Source organism: Phragmites australis, chromosome 13 (assembly GCF_958298935.1).
Source record: "Phragmites australis chromosome 13, lpPhrAust1.1, whole genome shotgun sequence".
Lineage (NCBI taxonomy): Eukaryota > Viridiplantae > Streptophyta > Magnoliopsida > Poales > Poaceae > Phragmites > Phragmites australis.
Window position 1 is genome coordinate 26030220 of NC_084933.1, and position 19602 is coordinate 26049821.

At 45.0% G+C, this 19602-nt stretch overlaps 2 protein-coding genes across 3 annotated transcripts; both read left to right on the top strand.

Moving 5' to 3' along the window:
• The first annotated feature begins 223 nt into the window (after positions 1-223).
• On the top strand, positions 224-4492 carry LOC133889662 (probable inactive leucine-rich repeat receptor kinase XIAO). Its single transcript, XM_062330110.1, has one exon. The coding sequence runs from the start codon at positions 434-436 to the stop codon at positions 3923-3925; it is 3492 nt and encodes a 1163-aa protein (XP_062186094.1). The 5' UTR covers positions 224-433; the 3' UTR covers positions 3926-4492.
• Positions 4493-13904: 9412 nt separating this feature from the next.
• On the top strand, positions 13905-19126 carry LOC133889715 (uncharacterized). 2 transcript variants are annotated; one of them, XM_062330173.1, is made up of 10 exons: positions 13905-14163; positions 15149-15188; positions 15880-15957; positions 16061-16085; positions 16195-16227; positions 16352-16473; positions 16579-16709; positions 16811-17037; positions 17611-17867; positions 18816-19126. In XM_062330173.1, the coding sequence occupies exons 2-10, from the start codon at positions 15186-15188 to the stop codon at positions 18894-18896; spliced, it is 957 nt and encodes a 318-aa protein (XP_062186157.1). In that variant the 5' UTR covers positions 13905-14163; positions 15149-15185; the 3' UTR covers positions 18897-19126. The 2 variants fall into 2 exon arrangements, with proteins under 2 accessions (XP_062186157.1, XP_062186156.1); XM_062330172.1 differs by having other exon boundaries at positions 13906-14163; positions 15152-15188.
• The last annotated feature ends 476 nt before the right edge of the window (positions 19127-19602 follow it).

Here is a 19602-nt window from a genome sequence, read left to right on the forward strand (position 1 = left end):
CGCCGGCCACACTCCGTCAGCGTTCGTCCCCAGTAAAAGGCTATTTACTGTGACAGCCTGTCTTTCACACTAAAGCGAGCTTAACGTTAACCTAGAACAGTCTCTCTCTCTCCCCACCAGCTTTAACGCCATTTGAGCGAAGAGAGAGAGGGGCGGGGAGAAGAAAATAAAAAAGGCTGTACAAAAAACGCACCTCGGGGTTTAAAACTGCCTCGAAGGCCACCCAAACCCGTCCAAAACCCATCCTTTTTCTCGTTTCCTCCCACCCCCTCCCCCCTCTCGGCTCCAAACGCAAGCGCGAACGCTCTCCCTCTCTCCACTCCTCGCGCTCTCCATCTCCATGAGAGCCTAAACGCCACAGCCGCCGTCAAAGCTGACAAGACCGCGAGAAAAAGGGTGCATTTTTTCCCCTCTCCCCCCTCGGGCGCCCGCGATGCCGCCGTCGCGGTCGCTGTTCCTGCTGCTCATGCTCGCGCTGGCGCCACTCGAGTCGCCGGCGGCGCAGGCGCCGGCGCCGCCGGTGGCGCGGACGGCGGAGGTGCAGGCGGAGATCGACGCGCTCCTCGCGTTCCGCCGCGGGCTGCGCGACCCCTACGGCGCCATGTCCGGGTGGGATGCGGCCTCGCCATCGGCGCCCTGCTCCTGGCGCGGCGTCGCGTGCGCGCCCGGCGGCGCCGGCGGCCGCGTCGTCGAGCTGCAGCTCCCGCGGCTCCGCCTCTCCGGCCCCATCTCGCCGGCGCTTGCTTCGCTCCCGTACCTCGAGAGGCTGAGCCTCCGGTCCAACTCGTTCTCCGGCGCCATCCCGGCCTCGCTCTCCCGCGTCACCTCCCTCCGCGCCGTCTTCCTCCAGTACAACTCCCTCTCCGGCCCCATTCCCCAGTCTTTCCTCTTCAACCTCACTAACCTCGACACCTTTGACGTGTCCGGCAACCTCCTGTTCGGCCCCGTCCCCGCTTCATTTCCTCCCAACTTGAAGTACCTCGACCTCTCCTCCAATGCGTTCATCGGCACCATCCCGGCGAGCATTAGCGCCTCGACGGCGAACCTCCAGTTCTTGAACCTGTCCTTCAACCGACTCCGGGGGACCGTGCCGGCGTCGCTGGGCGCCTTGCAGAACCTGCATTACCTCTGGCTGGACGGGAACCTTCTCGAGGGGACCATCCCTTCGGCGCTGGCCAACTGCTCGGCGCTGCTCCACCTGAGCCTGCAGGGGAACTCGCTCCGCGGCATCTTGCCGTCCGCGGTCGCCGCAATACCCACGCTGCAGATTCTCTCGGTGTCGCGGAACCGTCTCTCCGGCGCCATCCCGGCCGCGGCGTTCGGCGGCCAGGGGAACTCGTCGCTGCGCATCGTGCAGCTCGGCGGCAACGAGTTCTCGCAGGTGGACGTGCCGGGAGGGCTCGGCGCGGATCTCCAGGTGGTGGACCTAGGGGGTAACAAGCTGGCCGGTCCGTTCCCGACCTGGCTCATCGGGGCGGGGGGATTGACGCTGCTCGACCTCTCTGGCAATGCGTTCACTGGCGACTTACCGCGGGCCGTCGGGCAGCTCACTTCGCTGCAGGAGCTGCGCCTTGGCGGTAATGCTTTCACTGGCACCGTGCCCGTGGAGATTGGCAGATGCGGCACGCTCCAGGTGCTTGATCTCGAGGACAACCGCTTCTCCAGCGAGGTGCCGGCCGCTCTTGGCGGTCTCCCAAGGCTCAGAGAGCTCTATCTTGGCGGTAACACTTTCTCCGGCCAAATTCCGATGAGCTTGGGGAACCTGTCTTGGCTGGAGGCATTGTCCATACCGAGGAACAGGCTCGCTGGTGGCCTGTCTGGTGGTCTCTTCCAGCTGGGGAATCTGACGTTCCTGGACCTATCAGAGAACAACCTCACCGGAGAGATTCCTCTTGCCATCGGTAATCTGTCCGCTCTCCAGAGTTTAAATTTGAGCGGCAATGCCTTCTCTGGTCGCATTCCGACGACCATTGGCAATCTGCAGAACCTGCGAGTTCTCGACCTCTCTGGTCAGAAGAACCTATCTGGCACTCTCCCAGTAGAGCTTTTCGGCTTGCCACAACTGCAGTATGTGTCGCTCGCTGGCAACTCGTTCTCCGGCGATGTTCCTGAAGGATTCAGCAGTCTTTGGAGCCTGCAACATCTCAATCTCTCCGGCAATTCTTTCACTGGGTCAATCCCGGCTACATATGGGTACTTGCCATCGCTCCAAGTGCTTTCGGCCTCTCATAATCGCATTTCTGGGGAGCTGCCTGCCGAGCTCGCCAATTGTTCCAACCTCACTGTGCTTGAGCTCAAGGGCAATCAGCTGATTGGCTCCGTCCCGAGTGTTCTCTCACGCCTTGGTGAATTGGAGGAGCTTGACCTCAGCTACAATCAGCTATCTGGCAAGATACCACCGGAGATTTCCAACTGCTCGTCGCTTGCCATTCTCAGGCTTGATGACAACCATATTGGTGGCGAGATACCAGCATCTCTCGTCAACCTCTCGAAGCTGCAAACAATTGACTTGTCGTCCAACAATCTTACAGGCAGCATCCCTGCTTCATTAGCTCAGATTCCAAACCTTGTATCATTCAATGTGTCACACAATGAGCTTACCGGTGAGATACCGTCAATGCTTGCCTCCCGCTTTGGAACCCCTTCAGCATATGCTTCCAATTCAGAGTTGTGCGGTCCGCCATTGGAGAGTGAATGCGGTGAGTACTGGCGGCGCCGCAGGCGGCAGAGGCTGCAGCGCCTGGCTCTACTGATTGGTGTGGTGGCTGCCGCGGTGCTGCTCCTTGTGCTATTCTGCTGTTGCTGCGTGTTCAGCTTGCTGCGATGGAGGCGCCGGTTCGTTGAGAGCCGTGATGGTGTGAAGAAGAGGAGACGCAGCCCCGGACGAGGCAGCGGGTCAAGTGGCACGAGCACTGAGAATGGTGTCAGCCAGCCGAAGCTGATCATGTTCAATTCCAGGATCACCTATGCTGAAACAGCTGAGGCGACTCGGCAGTTTGACGAGGAGAATGTGCTCAGCCGAGGCCGGCATGGTCTTGTGTTCAAGGCTTGTTACAGTGATGGCACCGTGTTGGCCATCTTACGGCTTCCCTCCACCTCGGCTGATGGTGCTGTGGTGATTGATGAGGGCTCGTTCAGGAAAGAGGCCGAGTCCCTCGGTAAGGTGAAGCACAGGAACCTGACTGTCCTCCGTGGCTACTACGCCGGACCGCCGCCGGATGTTCGTCTGCTAGTCTATGACTACATGCCCAACGGCAACCTCGCCACATTGCTCCAAGAAGCGTCCCACCAAGATGGCCACATCCTCAACTGGCCAATGAGGCACCTAATCGCCCTCGGCGTCTCCCGCGGCCTTGCATTCCTCCATCAGTCCGGCGTCGTGCATGGCGACGTCAAACCACAGAACATCCTCTTTGATGCCGACTTCGAGCCGCACCTGTCTGACTTCGGCCTTGAGCCGATGGTGGTGACCGCGGGAGCCGCAGCGGCAGCGGCAGCCGCATCAACATCAGCGGCAACACCAGTGGGTTCGCTCGGCTACGTCGCCCCCGACGCGGCTGCTGCTGGGCAGGCAACAAGGGAAGGCGACGTCTACAGCTTCGGCATCGTGTTGCTGGAGCTCCTCACCGGCCGGCGCCCCGGCATGTTCGCCGGGGAGGAGGAGGACATCGTGAAGTGGGTGAAGCGGCAGCTGCAGCGCGGCGCGGTGGCCGAGCTGCTGGAGCCGGGCCTGCTGGAGCTGGACCCGGAGTCGTCCGAGTGGGAGGAGTTCCTGCTGGGCATCAAGGTCGGGCTGCTCTGCACCGCGCCGGACCCCCTGGACCGCCCGGCCATGGGCGACGTGGTGTTCATGCTCGAGGGCTGCCGCGTCGGCCCGGACATCCCGTCCTCCGCCGACCCCACCTCCCAGCCGTCCCCGGCGTAGCTCACCGGCGCCCCTCGGCCGGCACTGTCAGATTCAATTCAGTAGCTTGTTCCATTTGTTTTCGCTAATTCTTTTTCCTGATTAGTTAAGATTAGTCTTAGTCTCAGCTAAGCCGGCCGGCCGGCGTGCGCTTGTCGACCGTCGAACTGACATGTGAAGCCGGGAACCGTTTCCCGGCAAGGAAGGAGGCTGGCCCAAGGGTGGAAGTAGCCGTTGGGCGTCCTAATCTCGTGGTTAGGGGAGGTGTCAGTACCGGGAAGCAAATAACCATGTGGAGCACTGGTGCTTGGCACAGCATGATGCTGCCATGTTGCATGTGGGGTTCCCTGCCCACCCTCAACGGCTACTAATACTGCAGGATCTGGTTGTGTCTCCTGGCCATTGATCTTGGCCGTCCTGTACTACCCTGTACTCTTGTAGGAATTGATTCGCGTAGGGGCCTGCTTGGCTTCCTGGGATATTGTCTTATTAAATCTCATTTTACCTGAGCTGGATCTTTGTATCATGTGCTGTATATTTGTCTGTATTTTGTTATCCCAGTTGGTTCTAGTGGATGGATGATGCGTCATGACCGTTAACTTGTTTTGTTCTCTGCAATCGAATGATTAGTTTACGCTATCCCAACTTTTTTTCCCGCGCTTGGTTTCCCCTGGACAATGAGAGGGGCCATATTTTTTGTTTTCTCTGGATGGATGACATTATTTCTGTGGGCACTCCGGTTATCTTTGGCAATTGGAGGAAACATTGTACCGGCTTCACTGGCTACAATACCATTATTTCTGCATTATCCCACGTTTGTTGGGTAGCTGATGAGAGATCTTGATACCCCTGGTACTGTACTTGCGCTGAGCCCCAGAGCTCTTGAATCCTGTCCTCACATTATCGATGGCTCTTCAATCCGATTGGTGCACGGGCGCATCTGCACGCATTGCATAATTAGCACCTGTTTATTGCTAGGGAATTCATGGATCATCATGAGCTTAAAAGGTGCATGAAGCGCATCGGTTCTCTTGGTAGGACATCTGAACGTGCAGCAGCACAAGAGTGAATGAGCCATTAAGCTGGCATTCTTCATTTGCAATTTTGCAAGATTGTTTCTTCTGCAGTTTAGTTGTGCTAGTACATGCGTGCATGATATTCCCCAAACTTTTTTTTTCTAAAAGCATGAGCAGGAGTATTGCTCTTTCATTTAAGTAGGAGAAAGCAAATCCATCTTACAAGAACGTTATAAGGATAGGTGATGTTATAATGGGGGTTGTAAAGATTGGTGATATCTTAAAACAGGATGAATTAGAATACTTAAAATTATTTAGCTTTAAAATTTTTATAAGATAAATCTATATCAGTTCTATCTAAATATACTCTAAATTTATTTAGTGTGTCTATTTTATCGTTTAAAAGGTTTGCAATCTATCTAAGAAGGTAAATTGTAAGTATATAAATACAGAAAAGTAAATAAGTTAGAGAGAGCAAATTCAGCACAAAGAATTTTTATCCCGTGGTACCGATGGTATAAATACTACCTCTAGTTTACGTTGGAGCTCCATTAAGAATATGCTCTTGATCGTCAAGACTCTTTCAGTCACTGCTCTTGAGCCACCAAAGTAAGGCCTCAAGACGTATGAGCCACTAAGACAATGTCTTGTTGCTAGCATCTCTTTCGGTCACTTAACGTCATCTTTACTTCGAAGCTTGAGTCACCAAGACAAGAGTCTCTGTGTCGCCGTACAAGCTTCTTGTTGTCACTTCATAACAAGTCGGATAGTTAACAAGCTTGAGCCACCAATGCCTAAGGTGTTGGCGAGTCACCAAGTCTCTAAGGTGTTAGCATACCACTTGGTATATGGTAGGATCACTCCTTGATCTACTCTCTAGGCAACAACACCTAGCAATACTTTTCTTTAGGCCTAAAAGTACTAATCACTTACTAATGCTAATTTCCTTAGATTACCACTTTTAGTATTTTGGTGGCTTAGATGTCTTCTTAAGTGTATGTGATCTTTTCTGGACTCCGCACCTTCAAATGACCGAGTGGATGGTATATATAGCCTCAACCCCACAGACTAGTTGTTGTCCCAATGACTCAACTTTTCTATATACGTCGGATGATCTGGTGTAAACAGATTATACTCATCGGACCATCCGATGTGTATATCCTCCACAAACTAGTCGTTGGAACCCCACTTAAATTCATTATAAACACCGAACGTTGCCTTCAATTCCATCGCCGGACCATCTAGCTTGTATACTCGAGCCAACCTACACCACTTCTCTCTGTTCAAAATACTTCGACATAGCCAATCTTTATCGTAGTATCATCCGACGTGTTCAACGTGACAAACAAGCCGTTGACGCCTTCTTTGGAACAAATACTCTAGCGCAATCATCCGATTTGTACCACTATGAGCGCCGGACCATCCGGTGTGCATATCATCTTCTACAAATTGAGTCATTTCTTCTCTACACAAACCACCCTGACGTGTAAAACTTTAGAGCGCCGAACCATTCGGCATGTAGCTTCTTCAACTCCTTCCTCTAGAATGCTCTGGCGTGTACAAACCTCTGAGCGCCGAACCATCCAGCGTGTTCTTCAACTTTCTCGTTCTCTGTCAGAAACATTCCGGTGTGTATACCTTGCTGATCGTCAGACTATCCGACATGCATAACTTTTCTAGGATATCTCCAATTCAATCAATCTTTGTCCCAGCTTCGATGACTTCTTAGTATTACATCTATGAGACCTACTTAAATATATACTTGATAAACATGTTAGTCTCATTGATTATATTATCAATAATCAGCAAATCATCAAAATCACATACATGATCTAAGAGGGCTATGTTCGCTACAATCTTCCTCTTTTTTATAATTGATGACATTATGATCAAAACAAGTGACAAGTAAATGATACCAAATATAAATGACACAAATATAGCAACAATTTTGTAGAAAGCACAATGTCTTAACGCTTGGCTTGAATGCATGGTAAGAACAACTAAAGATATCAATTATGAGGAAACTTGTCCTTATTCTTACCTATATTTTGTCCCCTTTTTTCGTGGCTGCATATTTCTCCATCATCACTATCTTCCTTGATCGACCCATGCAAGAGCTTTTTTCTCCCTCTTTGTTGACTTTGACATCAATATTCATCTTGCTTTCTTACTTGTTCTCCCCTAGAGATGTCATCTTGATTATCATTCTTCTTGCACTTCCTTTGGTCATCAAAATTCTCCTTGTTTACCAATAATCTTCAAAAAGGCTACAAGCACATGTTGAACATATGGGAGAGACCTTCATAAACCATTATCCATTAAGATGATACCACTTATAGAAATCTAATTAAAATGGTTACGTGGATACCAATTCAAATAAAAACATATGGATCACAATACATGAAAATCACATAATATAGTCTTAACTCCCCTTATATGTGTGCATACATATGGTGAAAGAGGAATATATGCACCACTAGATAATATGTAGAGATACGAAGTTTAAGCTATATTATGCATGAATGTAGCTTAAATGAACAAAGAATTTTACAATAGTATCAATTGAAGTCTTTAAACATTACATATCTCTGGGGACGTGTAGTGTAAGACCTCAAACCCGGGATTTCCTGTACCTCCTGTATTAGTCCCTGGATCAAATAGCTGATACGTACAATATAACAATAGTAGTATCATAGTCAAACTTTGTATATAAGTATTATGGTTCAGAGTACAAAAAGTTAACAAACCATATTGTATATTACAAACATGGCCAAGAGGCTAACAAAACACAGCGAAAAGCAAAGACCCAAGTCACAAGCAGCTTAGGGTGCAAACGTAACTTCTAAGACTACTCTTCATCCCCACCTTCATCTTCTGCGAAGTCGACATCGACTTTCTCATCTGAATGACAGCAAGAGTGAGTACGAAAGATACTCAACAAGCCATATACTACTTCAAGGTATTGATAGATGCATAAAGGGGTAATTCAAGGATGAGGATTTACGGTTTAGTTTTAAGCGTAAAGTAGTTTATGCAGGTATTCAATTATATCATCAAGCACGATGAGCCACTAAGCCACCAAGGCAAGATCTCATCACTAGCTTCTCTTTCGATCACTTGCCACCGTAATCACTTAAAGCTTAAGCCACCAAGGCAACGGTCTCTACGTCCCCATATACATGTCTTGTCGCCACTCCACACCAAGTCAAAAGGTCAAAAAGCTTGAGCCACCAAGGCCCAAGATGCCGACGAGTCACAAAGACTCTAAGGCGCCGACGTACCACTCGGTAAAAGCTAGGATCACTCATTAATCCCTTCTTGAAGCTGCAACACCTAGCTACAACTCACTCTAGGCCTATAAACACTAAAAACTCTCTAATCTTATGCTTAATTACCTTGCCTAATCACTTTAAGCACTTTGATGGCTTGGATGTCTTCTCAAGTATATATGAGCTTCCTCTAGACTCCAGCAGCATGCCACACGTCAAATAACTGAGTGGAGGGGTATTTATAGCCTAAAACTCGTCAACTAGCCGTTTTCCCAACGGCTCAGAAAAACTGTTAACACCGGATGATCCATTGAGAACAGTAGTACTAACACCGAATCATCCGGTGAGTATAAACTCATAAACTAGCCGTTGAAACTCCACTCACAGCCTCTGTGGACACCGAACACTCCGGTGTACCTTCAAATCCATCACTGGACCTAGTGAGTTATCTTGAGTCATCCAAGCCTATACAACCTCTATGTGTAAAATGCTCCGGGACATTCGTCTGGTGTTCATTCAACTGACATCGGGCCATCTAGTGAGCTAAGCATTCTCTTCTTTTCTCTGAAAATAATCTGGTGCAACTATCTCTGTGATCACCAGATTATTCGGTGAGTTGATCTTCATTCTTCAACACTTACAATTGTCTCTGCAAAAAGTACTCCGGTGTGCACAAACCAAGCACCCGAACATCCGGTGGGTTGATCTTCAGTCATCTATACTTGCATCCTTCTCTGCAAGAAATACTTCGGTGTTACCATGTGTAGATCACCGGACTATCCGGTGAGGTTCTTAGTCTTCTCCCTCTTTATCAGAAATACTCCGGTGAGTTCAACATACAGAGCACCGGACTATCCAGTGAGGCTATCAGCCTATGTGCACAATGTTCCTGTGGGTGCAAACTCATTTGCACCGGTCCTTCCGATGAGGTCAATTCTTCTGGGACTTCTCTAATTCAATTAAACTTTATCCTGGTTGCGATGACTTCTTAATGTGTTGCATCTATGAAACCTACTAACATATATTCTTAACAAACATGTTAGTCCTAATAACTATATTATCATTAATTATTAAATTCACAATTATAACCTAATAGGACTATTTTCACTATAACCTTCCACTTCCACTTCCTCAATCTTTTGTTTTTCAGTGGACTTGCAAATTGGTTGTCATTCCAAAATTAGCTACTACCAACATTTTGGCCACTCAACCATTGCATATAGCTAACCATTCATTCAACAAGCTACCTGCATTATTAACCAAAGTAGCACTCATCAACACTCAATAGATGTACCAGCAAAAACAAAAGCACAAATTCTAAGTATAAAATCAAAGAACATTATACTCTGTTTAAAGCTAAGTACATGTTCATTGTTCTGAACAAGAGAACGAAGCAAAACTAAGTTTCATCATAGATGATTGAAATTTCGCGGTACATATAACAATGTTCAATTATAGATATGCAAAATTCTAGTTATACACAACTCTGCAGACACTCACTCTCACTCATAGTAATGCTACACTAGAAACTGCAGGTGGACAAGGCTTTGCTAGAAATCTACACTAGCAGTGCTGCACAAAGCCACAAAGCTAGAAATCTATATTAAGTTTCCTCTTAACTATAAATGAACTGAATTTTGAGATAACTTCAACACGAAATCCGTAGCCGATGGTCAGAGAAACCCTCTAAATTCCAAATTTAATCCTGGAGAAACTGCATGATTATTAAGTACAACTCAAATAAACATGTACTATGTGAATCTGCAAATGGAAATTTAAAACAATCTCTAACACTCTTCCTGAAACTTAACTTCAATTCTATTATTTCTAAAACATCTGGGTTTTGAATTCATTGTCCAAGAAAGTGCTATTTTAGAATACTTCAGTAATGCCGGTCAGCTCCCATTTTGGTATTAAGATGATGGATGACATCAACAATGTGAAATGAATTACAGATAAGATAATACTATCCACTAAAGTTTGCATAACAACTAAACTGCGCAATGAAAATACCATAAGAATATGAACAAATATAAAGAAACAGGGAACGGATATTAATATTGTACCACAGAATATTAATACTGTATCACAGAAGCATGGAAGAAAAGGAAACGTTTTGGTTTACACTTGCAGGTTACAACCACAAGATCTCCCATTTTGGGATGAGGAATTGCGAGAGGTGAGAAAAGGCAAAAGACATTCCCATACATGTCTTGTCTGTAAAATCTACTGCATTACCCAATGATTATGATTTTCAGACGTAGTCACTTTGCCCAAGTCTATGAATTCACAGAGAAATGGAATGGAAAAAGTAAAATATTTCATCAGATGGAGAGAAAGGTATATGTTCGGTTTATTTTTCTAATAGTATCTTTGCTTCTTTTTCCCTCAAGAAAATTTTGTGAAAGAAAAAGTTGCATGCCTCCAAGGTCGGTGCTTCTGCTCTAGCTAGCTGCACAGCTACTGCTAACCTGAATATGCTACAAACATATGCTTATTAACCAACACTAAACCATGCAATTATCAAAGTTGTGTCCACAACTTTGTTGAAACTGTCTTTGACCTGGGATGTTCCATACAACAGAAGTAGCAAATAAACAAGTGCTCTATTTCCAGAGAAAAAAGAGAGCATCAAACGAAGGAAACAACAACCAAATAACCAGCTCATAAAGACTGCAGAGTTCAGTGAAATGGTCAAGGAAACCACAAGACATATACACACCATATCTGAGCCCAGATGCCTAGGCCAACTGAGATATGAAACAAAAATCCAGTTCTTAACAATCGAAGGAGACAACAATTAAGCAGCTAAAAGCACTACTGCTACCATGTGTCTTTTGCCAAAATTGTGAATTGAAATGTTGGAGATGCCCAAGGAATGCTAGATTTTTTAAGTCTAAATCGAAACAAAGAAGTCCATCTAGATTGCAGGATTAAATGGATTTTTAATTAGCTAAGCAAGAACATTGCTAGTGTGAAGGGGCAGGGACAAAGAGAAAGGGAGACCTTGGTGTCGTCGATCTACAGCGAGATGGGCAGGCTATCAGAGAGCAAGCCACCGCCGTTGAGGGGTTCGCTATTGTGGGAGAGCTGGTCGGAGGTAAGCAGCGACAATTCCTCCTACCCAGCCAAACAAGAAATTAGTTATTCTCAAATCTAGTACCCCAATCGATGGAAACAAGCATCAAAATTGCAGTAGGAATAGAGCGCCGTGGGCGGCCTAGTGGCCGGGCGAGGACGGGTGTTCGAGCTTGGGCGATCTAGCGGCGCGGGTGGCCGAGCGCAGGGAGGACTGCGGCACGAGCGCATGGGTGATGGCGGGCGAGTATGGGGCCAAGTGAGGCGCAAGCGCAACGGTCGACAAACTCCCCTCCGGTAAGACTCTTTCCCTTAGATCTGGCAAGTCTGGGTAGATCCGACGAGCCTACCTCAAATCAACTATCACAAATCAGAAACAGGAAAGATGATGAGATAGAAACAAAACTGCTCGACGGTGACGCGAAGGAGAATTCCGTGACAACAGTTGCTAGATAGCGAGAATATGTCCTTCGCCACGAAGCCGCGGGGATAAGGAGACTTTAAAAATAGCAACCTAATAGTGAATTGATTGGAAGCCATTTTTATGTATATTCACAAAAAATAGTATAGAAAATCAGACGAGAACTCGGTTGAAGTTGCTCTAGCACGGCAATGCTGAAATGGGCTAGTTTGTCATCTGAGGTATACCTCAGCTCGGCAAAAGAACCAAACGCGGCCACAGTAACCCAGTGAAAGTGTCAGTTAATCTTTGAGATATTCCCCAATCCGAAGATCGATCACCAGAGCACTCATACAGGTGCCAGAGCGGCACGAGTGACGACTGGCACGCACTACGATTCCGCTACTGCTTTTGCTCTGACCCTCGCTGTCTTCAAGCCGGTAGACCTGCTTGCGGCTCGGGATGCCACGACACACGGTTTTTAAGCATTTCTGGCGCGAGGTTTTCGAAGTCAGGACAGGACCTGGAAGAGTGACACCGCCAGGGGAGGGGGAGGCTGCAGATTGCAACCCGTGACATCTTGTCCACCAGATTGCCATCACCAGCAGTCCGCCTAGCGCGTAGCAATTCGGCCGGCATCTAGGGCTAAGAAATCCTGAACAAGTACCACGTGACATGGGCCGGCATCTAGAGCTCTTAATTATTGGAGTTGGTCTTTGGATATCCCTAATAGTTAGAGATAATATTAACTTTTAGATCAAGAGCTAATACATGTAATACAATTATGTCTCATATCAGCACATCTCTTCTTTACATGTATGGAGAATTATGAACAATAAGACTTATATAAATTTAAGAAATATATGTTCCCACTTAAAAGTTAATACTATCTTTAATTATTGGAGATTCCCTAAACGAAAATATAGGCATGACGCCAGCTACTCACCATCAAACCAGCAACTCGGAGATGCTGTTCAGCAGCTGCATTTTTGCAAGCACATCACCGTGTAGGTAGAGCACTAGGAGACCTACCGCTAGTAGGAGAATCCTGTAGCATGTACGTACTTGCCATGTGGCTGGCTGCAAGAGCGGTCGGAGACGGGAGAGACCACCACCAACAGGCGTGAATTTGCTCTGCACTCCGCAGAAACGCAGTAAATTTTGCTGCCAGGATTTGGAAACGCTGGCTGCTGAATTACTGGGGAGACATCAGTTCAAGCAACAGAATCTGGCGCGTAGTAGTAGTAAATTTTTCGCCGGGGTTATGTTGTGTGGCTGAATGGCGGAACCACTTGCACTTGGCAGCATGTTGCTCTCTGCAGGAGAGGACGCTGGCTTTCTGCATAATTGCAAAAGTACTGTACAAATCTAGAGAAACCTGCAGATGATATAATGTTTGTCCACGTGCTTTGCTGTCACATGTTTACACCTTCACTTTTACTCCTTTTTTATTAAGGAAAAGCGGTAGAAACGGATTTTACCGGTGCACTTATAGTGTACTACCTTTTTTAGTTAGGTGAGGTGATGGTGATGGTGTTTACTGATTGTGGAAGCAAGTCATAAGATCGACATGAATCATTAGATGTGGTGGACAAGATATATAGAATTGGCATGTGCACACTATGGTGACTAGATGTAGAAGAAAACAGAGTTAAAAAAGATGTAGAAAAAACATTGACACTTTTTTTTTGTCTTGAGATACATATTTGCATTTTTTTCGGAGTATGTAGGAGAAGTACATATCTAAGAATATATTTTTACACATTCACAAAAATTATAAAAAGAGTATGTAAAAAGGAATAGAACTATGAAACATCTTAGAACAACTCAGTGGTAGCGTTGTCGGTGGGCAGCCTACCCACCAGGGTTAAAAAAAACTATGAAACATCCATACTCCTTTGTAAGCACAGTTGGACCGTTTTAAGCACAGTCTTGAAACGAACTAGAGAAATCAAGTTTGAACCGTTTTAAGCACAGTTGTGATTGTGAGTTCTTTGGAAGGCCCATCTGCAGCTTCGGGCTGGGCCTGAGCAGTATGTCAGCAAGACGAATTAAACTGGGCCCAGACAATTTAACCTTGTCGGCCAGGCCCAAATGAAAGTGGGCGCTCTCCCGGAGCCCACCTAAACCATAACAGACCCGAGCCGTCGAACCAAAACGATTCGATTCCCACTCCGCTCGGATTCGACCCGAGCCGTCAAACCAAAACGATTCGTTTCCCACTCCGCTCGGATTCGGTGGCGACATCGATTCCCGGTCTAGTCCCGATTCGACATCCGACTCGGCATCGGGCCGGTCGGGATATACGCGCCCCGGCCCCGGCTCACACCGCCGCTCATTACCCGCGCCCGCGCCCGCGCCGTCGAACACTCAAAACTCGCCTCCAACCTCCTTCCAGAAGCGCGCCTGCCGCCCTCGAAGGAACTCGTCCCTCGTCGTCGTCGTGGTTGACGTGGAGTGAAGATCCATCCCGACTTGGGGTTGATTTTTCCGTCGGTAAGGAACCCTAACTTGCTTGGGTGGATCTAAGAGCGAGTTCCTCTCGATAAGTCAGTAGTCGATGGCTTCACTACCTAGTCCATCCATGCTTGGGGTTCCGTGCGCGGAAAACCGATCTCTGGTGCGGGTGCAGTTTGCTTTCCAAAAAAAAAAACATTGGGTTCAAGTTCAACTGATTGCCCCGCTTAATCCGTCCCTGAACCCAGGTGTTCAGCTTGGTGTAGACTTGTAGTTCATGGATTCCATGAAACGCCAATAAACTTACTGCCTCCTCCCACGTGGTAGCAAAATGCGCCCGTCATATTTGTTTGAGGTTGAATAGGTTTGTGATTATTAGATGACGTTAACTTGGATCCGGTGTTGATGGCATGGGGGAAGTTACTAATTCACAATGCACCACTGTGGTTCTGGCTTGAGGAATGCTATGTTTTGTTCACTTGTTCATCCCATTGTTGATGACAGTATTGCTCTCGGTGTTCAGTTGGTCTTTTATCTGGAAAAGTTTTGAGCTTGCTGATGATTTTGGGGATGACTTGACAAGGTGCCAATTTGCATATCCGACTTGGTCCTTTGTGTGACAAAAAACAGTGACCTTGGCAGTATTTTAGTGGGCAGGTATGATTTGGTTGTAGAATGCAGATATATGATATGTTGGAACTTCACATAATTGATTTGGGCATCAGTGCTGGGTTTTCTTCAGATTACCAATTTTTTCCTCTGTAAATCATTTTGCTTAGAAATGAAACTTGTTCTACTAATATCATATACTATCCGGCAATGCTAATCGCTGTTCCTGGCCACCCTACAACAACGCAGCGGTGTCACTTTTGGTTTATGCTAGTTTTTTCCATCTCGTTTGCTTATTAATTGCTTAAAGTTTGTTACGCTTATCGTGGCACCCTGTTACTAGGTATTTACATCAATGCAATTATTTTGCAAGTCAGTAGTTATGTTCCTACACCTTTATGTTGCTTGTTGATAGCAGGTTGCGAGGAGCTGAATCAAAGTTCCACTCCAAAATGGTATGCATCACCTGGTGCCACGGTTTTAAATTCTTATTGTATGTTATGCAACTCATTGGAATGCGCATTGTCTAACCATTTGGTTGTTCACCTAGTATGTGGGATTTCCACACTATCAGATAGATCACCTAGTCTATGTTCAAATTTATTATTGATGACTCTGAGCAGGCCATAGGTGTACAGCAAATATGGCCATCCATGGTGCCTTAAGGGAACAAGCTTGGCACTTGATAGTCTGGGCTGATCATAAGTAGTCTTAAAAAGACCGCGTCTCTTGAAATTCAGATGTAAAGGCATTACTAGTCCGACCAAAATATCAAATCACTTGGTGGGGTAGCTACAGGCTAAACTAAATGGTCACGGTCATAGAACGAACTTCATATTGAACACATTATAGTACACTATTTTTCTGAAGTTACCCACTGAGTGATTTTACGAACTATAAAGAAGTTACATTTATTCTCCGTATTTTTTGTGTTGCAGTCCTGTTTCATTCTTAGCTTCCAACTGCTACTTTTTTTCGTATTACACGTTGTAGATAGAAATTCCCTTACCGTCTAATTCAGAGCGTGGTTTGCGCATATTCCAATGATAAAAACATTAGTTGCTTTTTCATATGTGTTATCTTTGCTTGTCAGGCTGAATTCTATAAGTGATACATGCTTAGTTAACCTGATTTTTATTCCTGTAGTTTTACGGGGGATATGCTTACCGTGGGACTAACTTCGAGCAAACATATCGTTGTTATCCAGCATCCTTTTTTGATAAGGTATGCTGCTCCTTGGTGCTATTGATTTCATCCGCTCACCTCTAGTGTCTCGTTGCCCTTATACATGCTGAGTTAGTTTTAACCTTTGTTCTATTTTTTCCAGCCACACCTGGAAGGTGGTGACAAAGGTAAGTGTGGGGACTTCTTCGGCTTGTCTTTTTTTTTTTTTTGGTGTGTGTAGAAAACTACAGTTAATATGACACACCTCTGATACTGTATTATTGTTGTCAAATGCAGTAATAATGCCACCATCTGCCCTTGATCGTCTGGGTAAGCTCAGTCAATATTATTTCTTTTCTCCTTAGACCTTAACTGACCTTTGTAACTTCCTCTTTTTGACTTGATTATTCATAAAGAATAGCGTCTCATTCATTGTTCGGGCTCCTTTTAATAGCTTCCCTGCACATTGAATACCCTATGTTATTTGAACTACACAATGATGCGGCTCAACGGATTTCACACTGTGGTGTTTTGGAGTTTGTAGCAGAAGAAGGCATGATCATCATGCCCTATTGGGTATGGAAAAGTTGACTTTATTTGCTGCTATCTTCAGCTATGTAGCCAAAGAAGCCTGTTCCGAGTTCTTACTGATTATTTTTATATGTCTTCTCACTTGTATAGATGATGCAAAACATGCTTCTTCAAGAGGGTGATACTGTTCGTGTAAAAAATGCGACCCTTCCCAAGGGTAAATATGTGAAGTTGCAACCTCACACAACTGATTTTCTGGACATCTCAAATCCAAAAGCCATGTCAGTAGCCAATAAAATTGTTCTATACTTTCTATTACAATCCCTTCATTCCTTTTGGCATTTGGCATCATCATTCTCATTACTTGCTGTTAACTCTGCAGCTTGGAGAAAACCCTAAGAAATTTCTCCTGCTTAACCACAGGAGACGGCATTATGGTAGCTTACAACAACAAACAGTATTATATAGATATTGTTGAAACAAAGCCCGCTTCAGCAGTTAGCATCATTGAGACAGACTGTGAAGTGGACTTTGCACCTCCCCTTGATTATAAAGAACCTGAGAAACCACAGCAACCCACAGTTCCTGCAAGCAAGGCACCTGCTGAAGGTTTGTATTGAGGTTCTTTGGAAAATCAGAGCCTATGAATGCAGTTGACCTTTTAGATGTGCTTGTGTTACAGGGTTGATCTTTATCATTCCTGTTTGTATCCTAGATTCTACTAGCTGCTTTTCTTTTTTTGGGCACTGCCATCTGAAAGTCTACAATCAGAACTAGTATTTTGCATGTGCTTTTGCTCTATATAGGTTTAACACTTTTACTGCGATATAATATGAACCAAAAACAACCACAATAAGAAGAAATACTACAATCAAAAGCATTATGCACTCTGATCAATTAGCTAATTACTGCATTCGTCTCCCCGCTTCTGCATTTTATCTTAATTAGAACTCTGCTTCAAATTAATGTTGGCCATATCACTACTTTTCTATAGGTTGCTGAAAGTATGGTTTTGTAATCTTAAGTTTCTTTGATTCTGAATAGTTAGCATTTGGTTCCTAAAGCCTGTTCACCTCTATGGTTACGTCTGTTAAATTGTTAAGTGCATGAAACCCTAGCTGCGCATGGTATTATTTGGAAACTTCTCTTTTAAAAATGATTGTTTGCTGTGTCAACACACAGGTGGAGACACTATAGTTGACGACAAACCAAAATTCAAACCATTTACTGGTTTTGGAAAGCGTTTGGATGGTAAAGCTTCAAAACTACAATCACCCAAGGTTCCTTCCATTGCATGTTCTGCACCTTCAGATTCAAACAAAAGAGCAAATCAGCAAACATCAGGACCGGCAACTTCAGGAGCTAGCAATTCCAGTCATCAGAAAACAGGAAAGCTTGTTTTTGGTTCAAGTGCAAGCAACAGTAAAGAATCACAAAAGGTATTTCCTACTGCATCCACGCCTTGCTATTTCAGTTTTTGATGCTCCTTTTTCTTCACTGAATTTTAACTTTGGGTTTTGTCTGTTTGCTTTGCACAAATGTTGTGAATAAAGTTGAATATATGGTCAACGAATTATCGATGTCAATGTTGACAAGCCTGCTAATCAAAGAGATTTTACCTTTTCAAGTTTAGTGTAGTGTATACCCATACAAATTAAGCATGCTAAACAATTCAATGTTCATATGTGTTCAAGAACTCAAATCCATTGAAAGTTTATTATTCTGTTATGCATTTTCCTAATGAAGATATGCTTGTTTTCCTGGTGAGCAGAGTTTTGGCTCAGTGGAACCAACGTTTTCTGTTACATGGTATAAGAGTAGCTAGCACTGATCCAGTGCATTGCAGTGGAAACTTTTTAAAAAAATGAGTGTGGCTATGAGAAATAATCAAGGAAGAAACCTTAATTGTGAAAAATAAAAATCAGGAGTCCACATGCATCATGCATTGTTTGGTTGCTAATGGAGTTCATATTGTAACTATGGTAGGCTCTACATGCTAGAATTCTGTTGTGCATTGTTTCCTTTTTTCTGAATTTTTTTTTCAGCCATAAGGAAATTTGAGATGATGTGGTGCTCTTGTGAGATTGTATGTACTCTGCTTTTCTGTAGATTAATATACATAGAATTATGAATATATCTCTGTAATGATAATTTAATTAGTAATAATCCTAACATTTTTTAAATCCCTTGGATTTTTTTTAAGATGCCTTGGGCAGGGTTTGGATGTAGATAATTTATCTATATAGTTGACAGTCTGCTAAGTTACCAGTGTCAGTACCGTGTGTATTGCCTCCCAACTGGGAACAACAATACACCGGCCATCTCATGATCTCAGTTTTAACATAATTTGAAGCAGTTGCTGATTTCTGCTAAATTACTGTTAACAGGCTCCTGTTAAAGGCGATGAACCCCCGAAGGAGTCCAAGTTCCAAGCGTTTACTGGGAAGAGCTACTCCTTGAAGCGTTAGCTGCTATTATTACAGTTAACCTTTGGAATCAGCCATCAACCTCTCGTGCTTGGAGTTCGTCTGTTTCCTGTGGTAGCTGTAGACAACTGCGTCTCAATTATCCTTCCTTTCCATACCTCTGATTCGCAAGCATGTAGATATAAATTATATAAATATGCTTATCATGATGGGAATATTGCCATATACTCCGTATCTAGTCAAGTACAAGTATTTCTAACGATTTGCTGTTACACTTCGCACATAGCTGTCCTGTGTGCAGTCTCGCTATACCGTTCCAAATCTGCTCATGTGAATTAGCATGTTTGGTAGAGCTCTTCTTAATCTAATTTTCTGCGGCAGCGACTCTTTGGAGAAAACGATCCTCTAGTGATTCTTTAAAATAAAATATATAGAGAAAGTAATTCTGTGCGGAAAGTGAATTAGGGGAAACTATTTTTCTTTAAACTCTCTAGTTTTTAATTTATTTTAGAGAATCACTCTTACGGATTTCACTTATGAAGCTGAAAGCTGTTGTTTGGCAGAGCTTCTACTGATTTTAGCCGGAAAGCTGCTCTGGGAGCTTTGCCAAACAAATCCTCAGTTATGATTTCCAGATTGTAACTTCCAAACATGAGTGTGTCCTCTCTGCCCAAATTTAAAAAAAAAACAAATCGTGCATGGAACATGAACTATTTGTTTCAGTGGCAGGCCAGATGGCAATGAACGA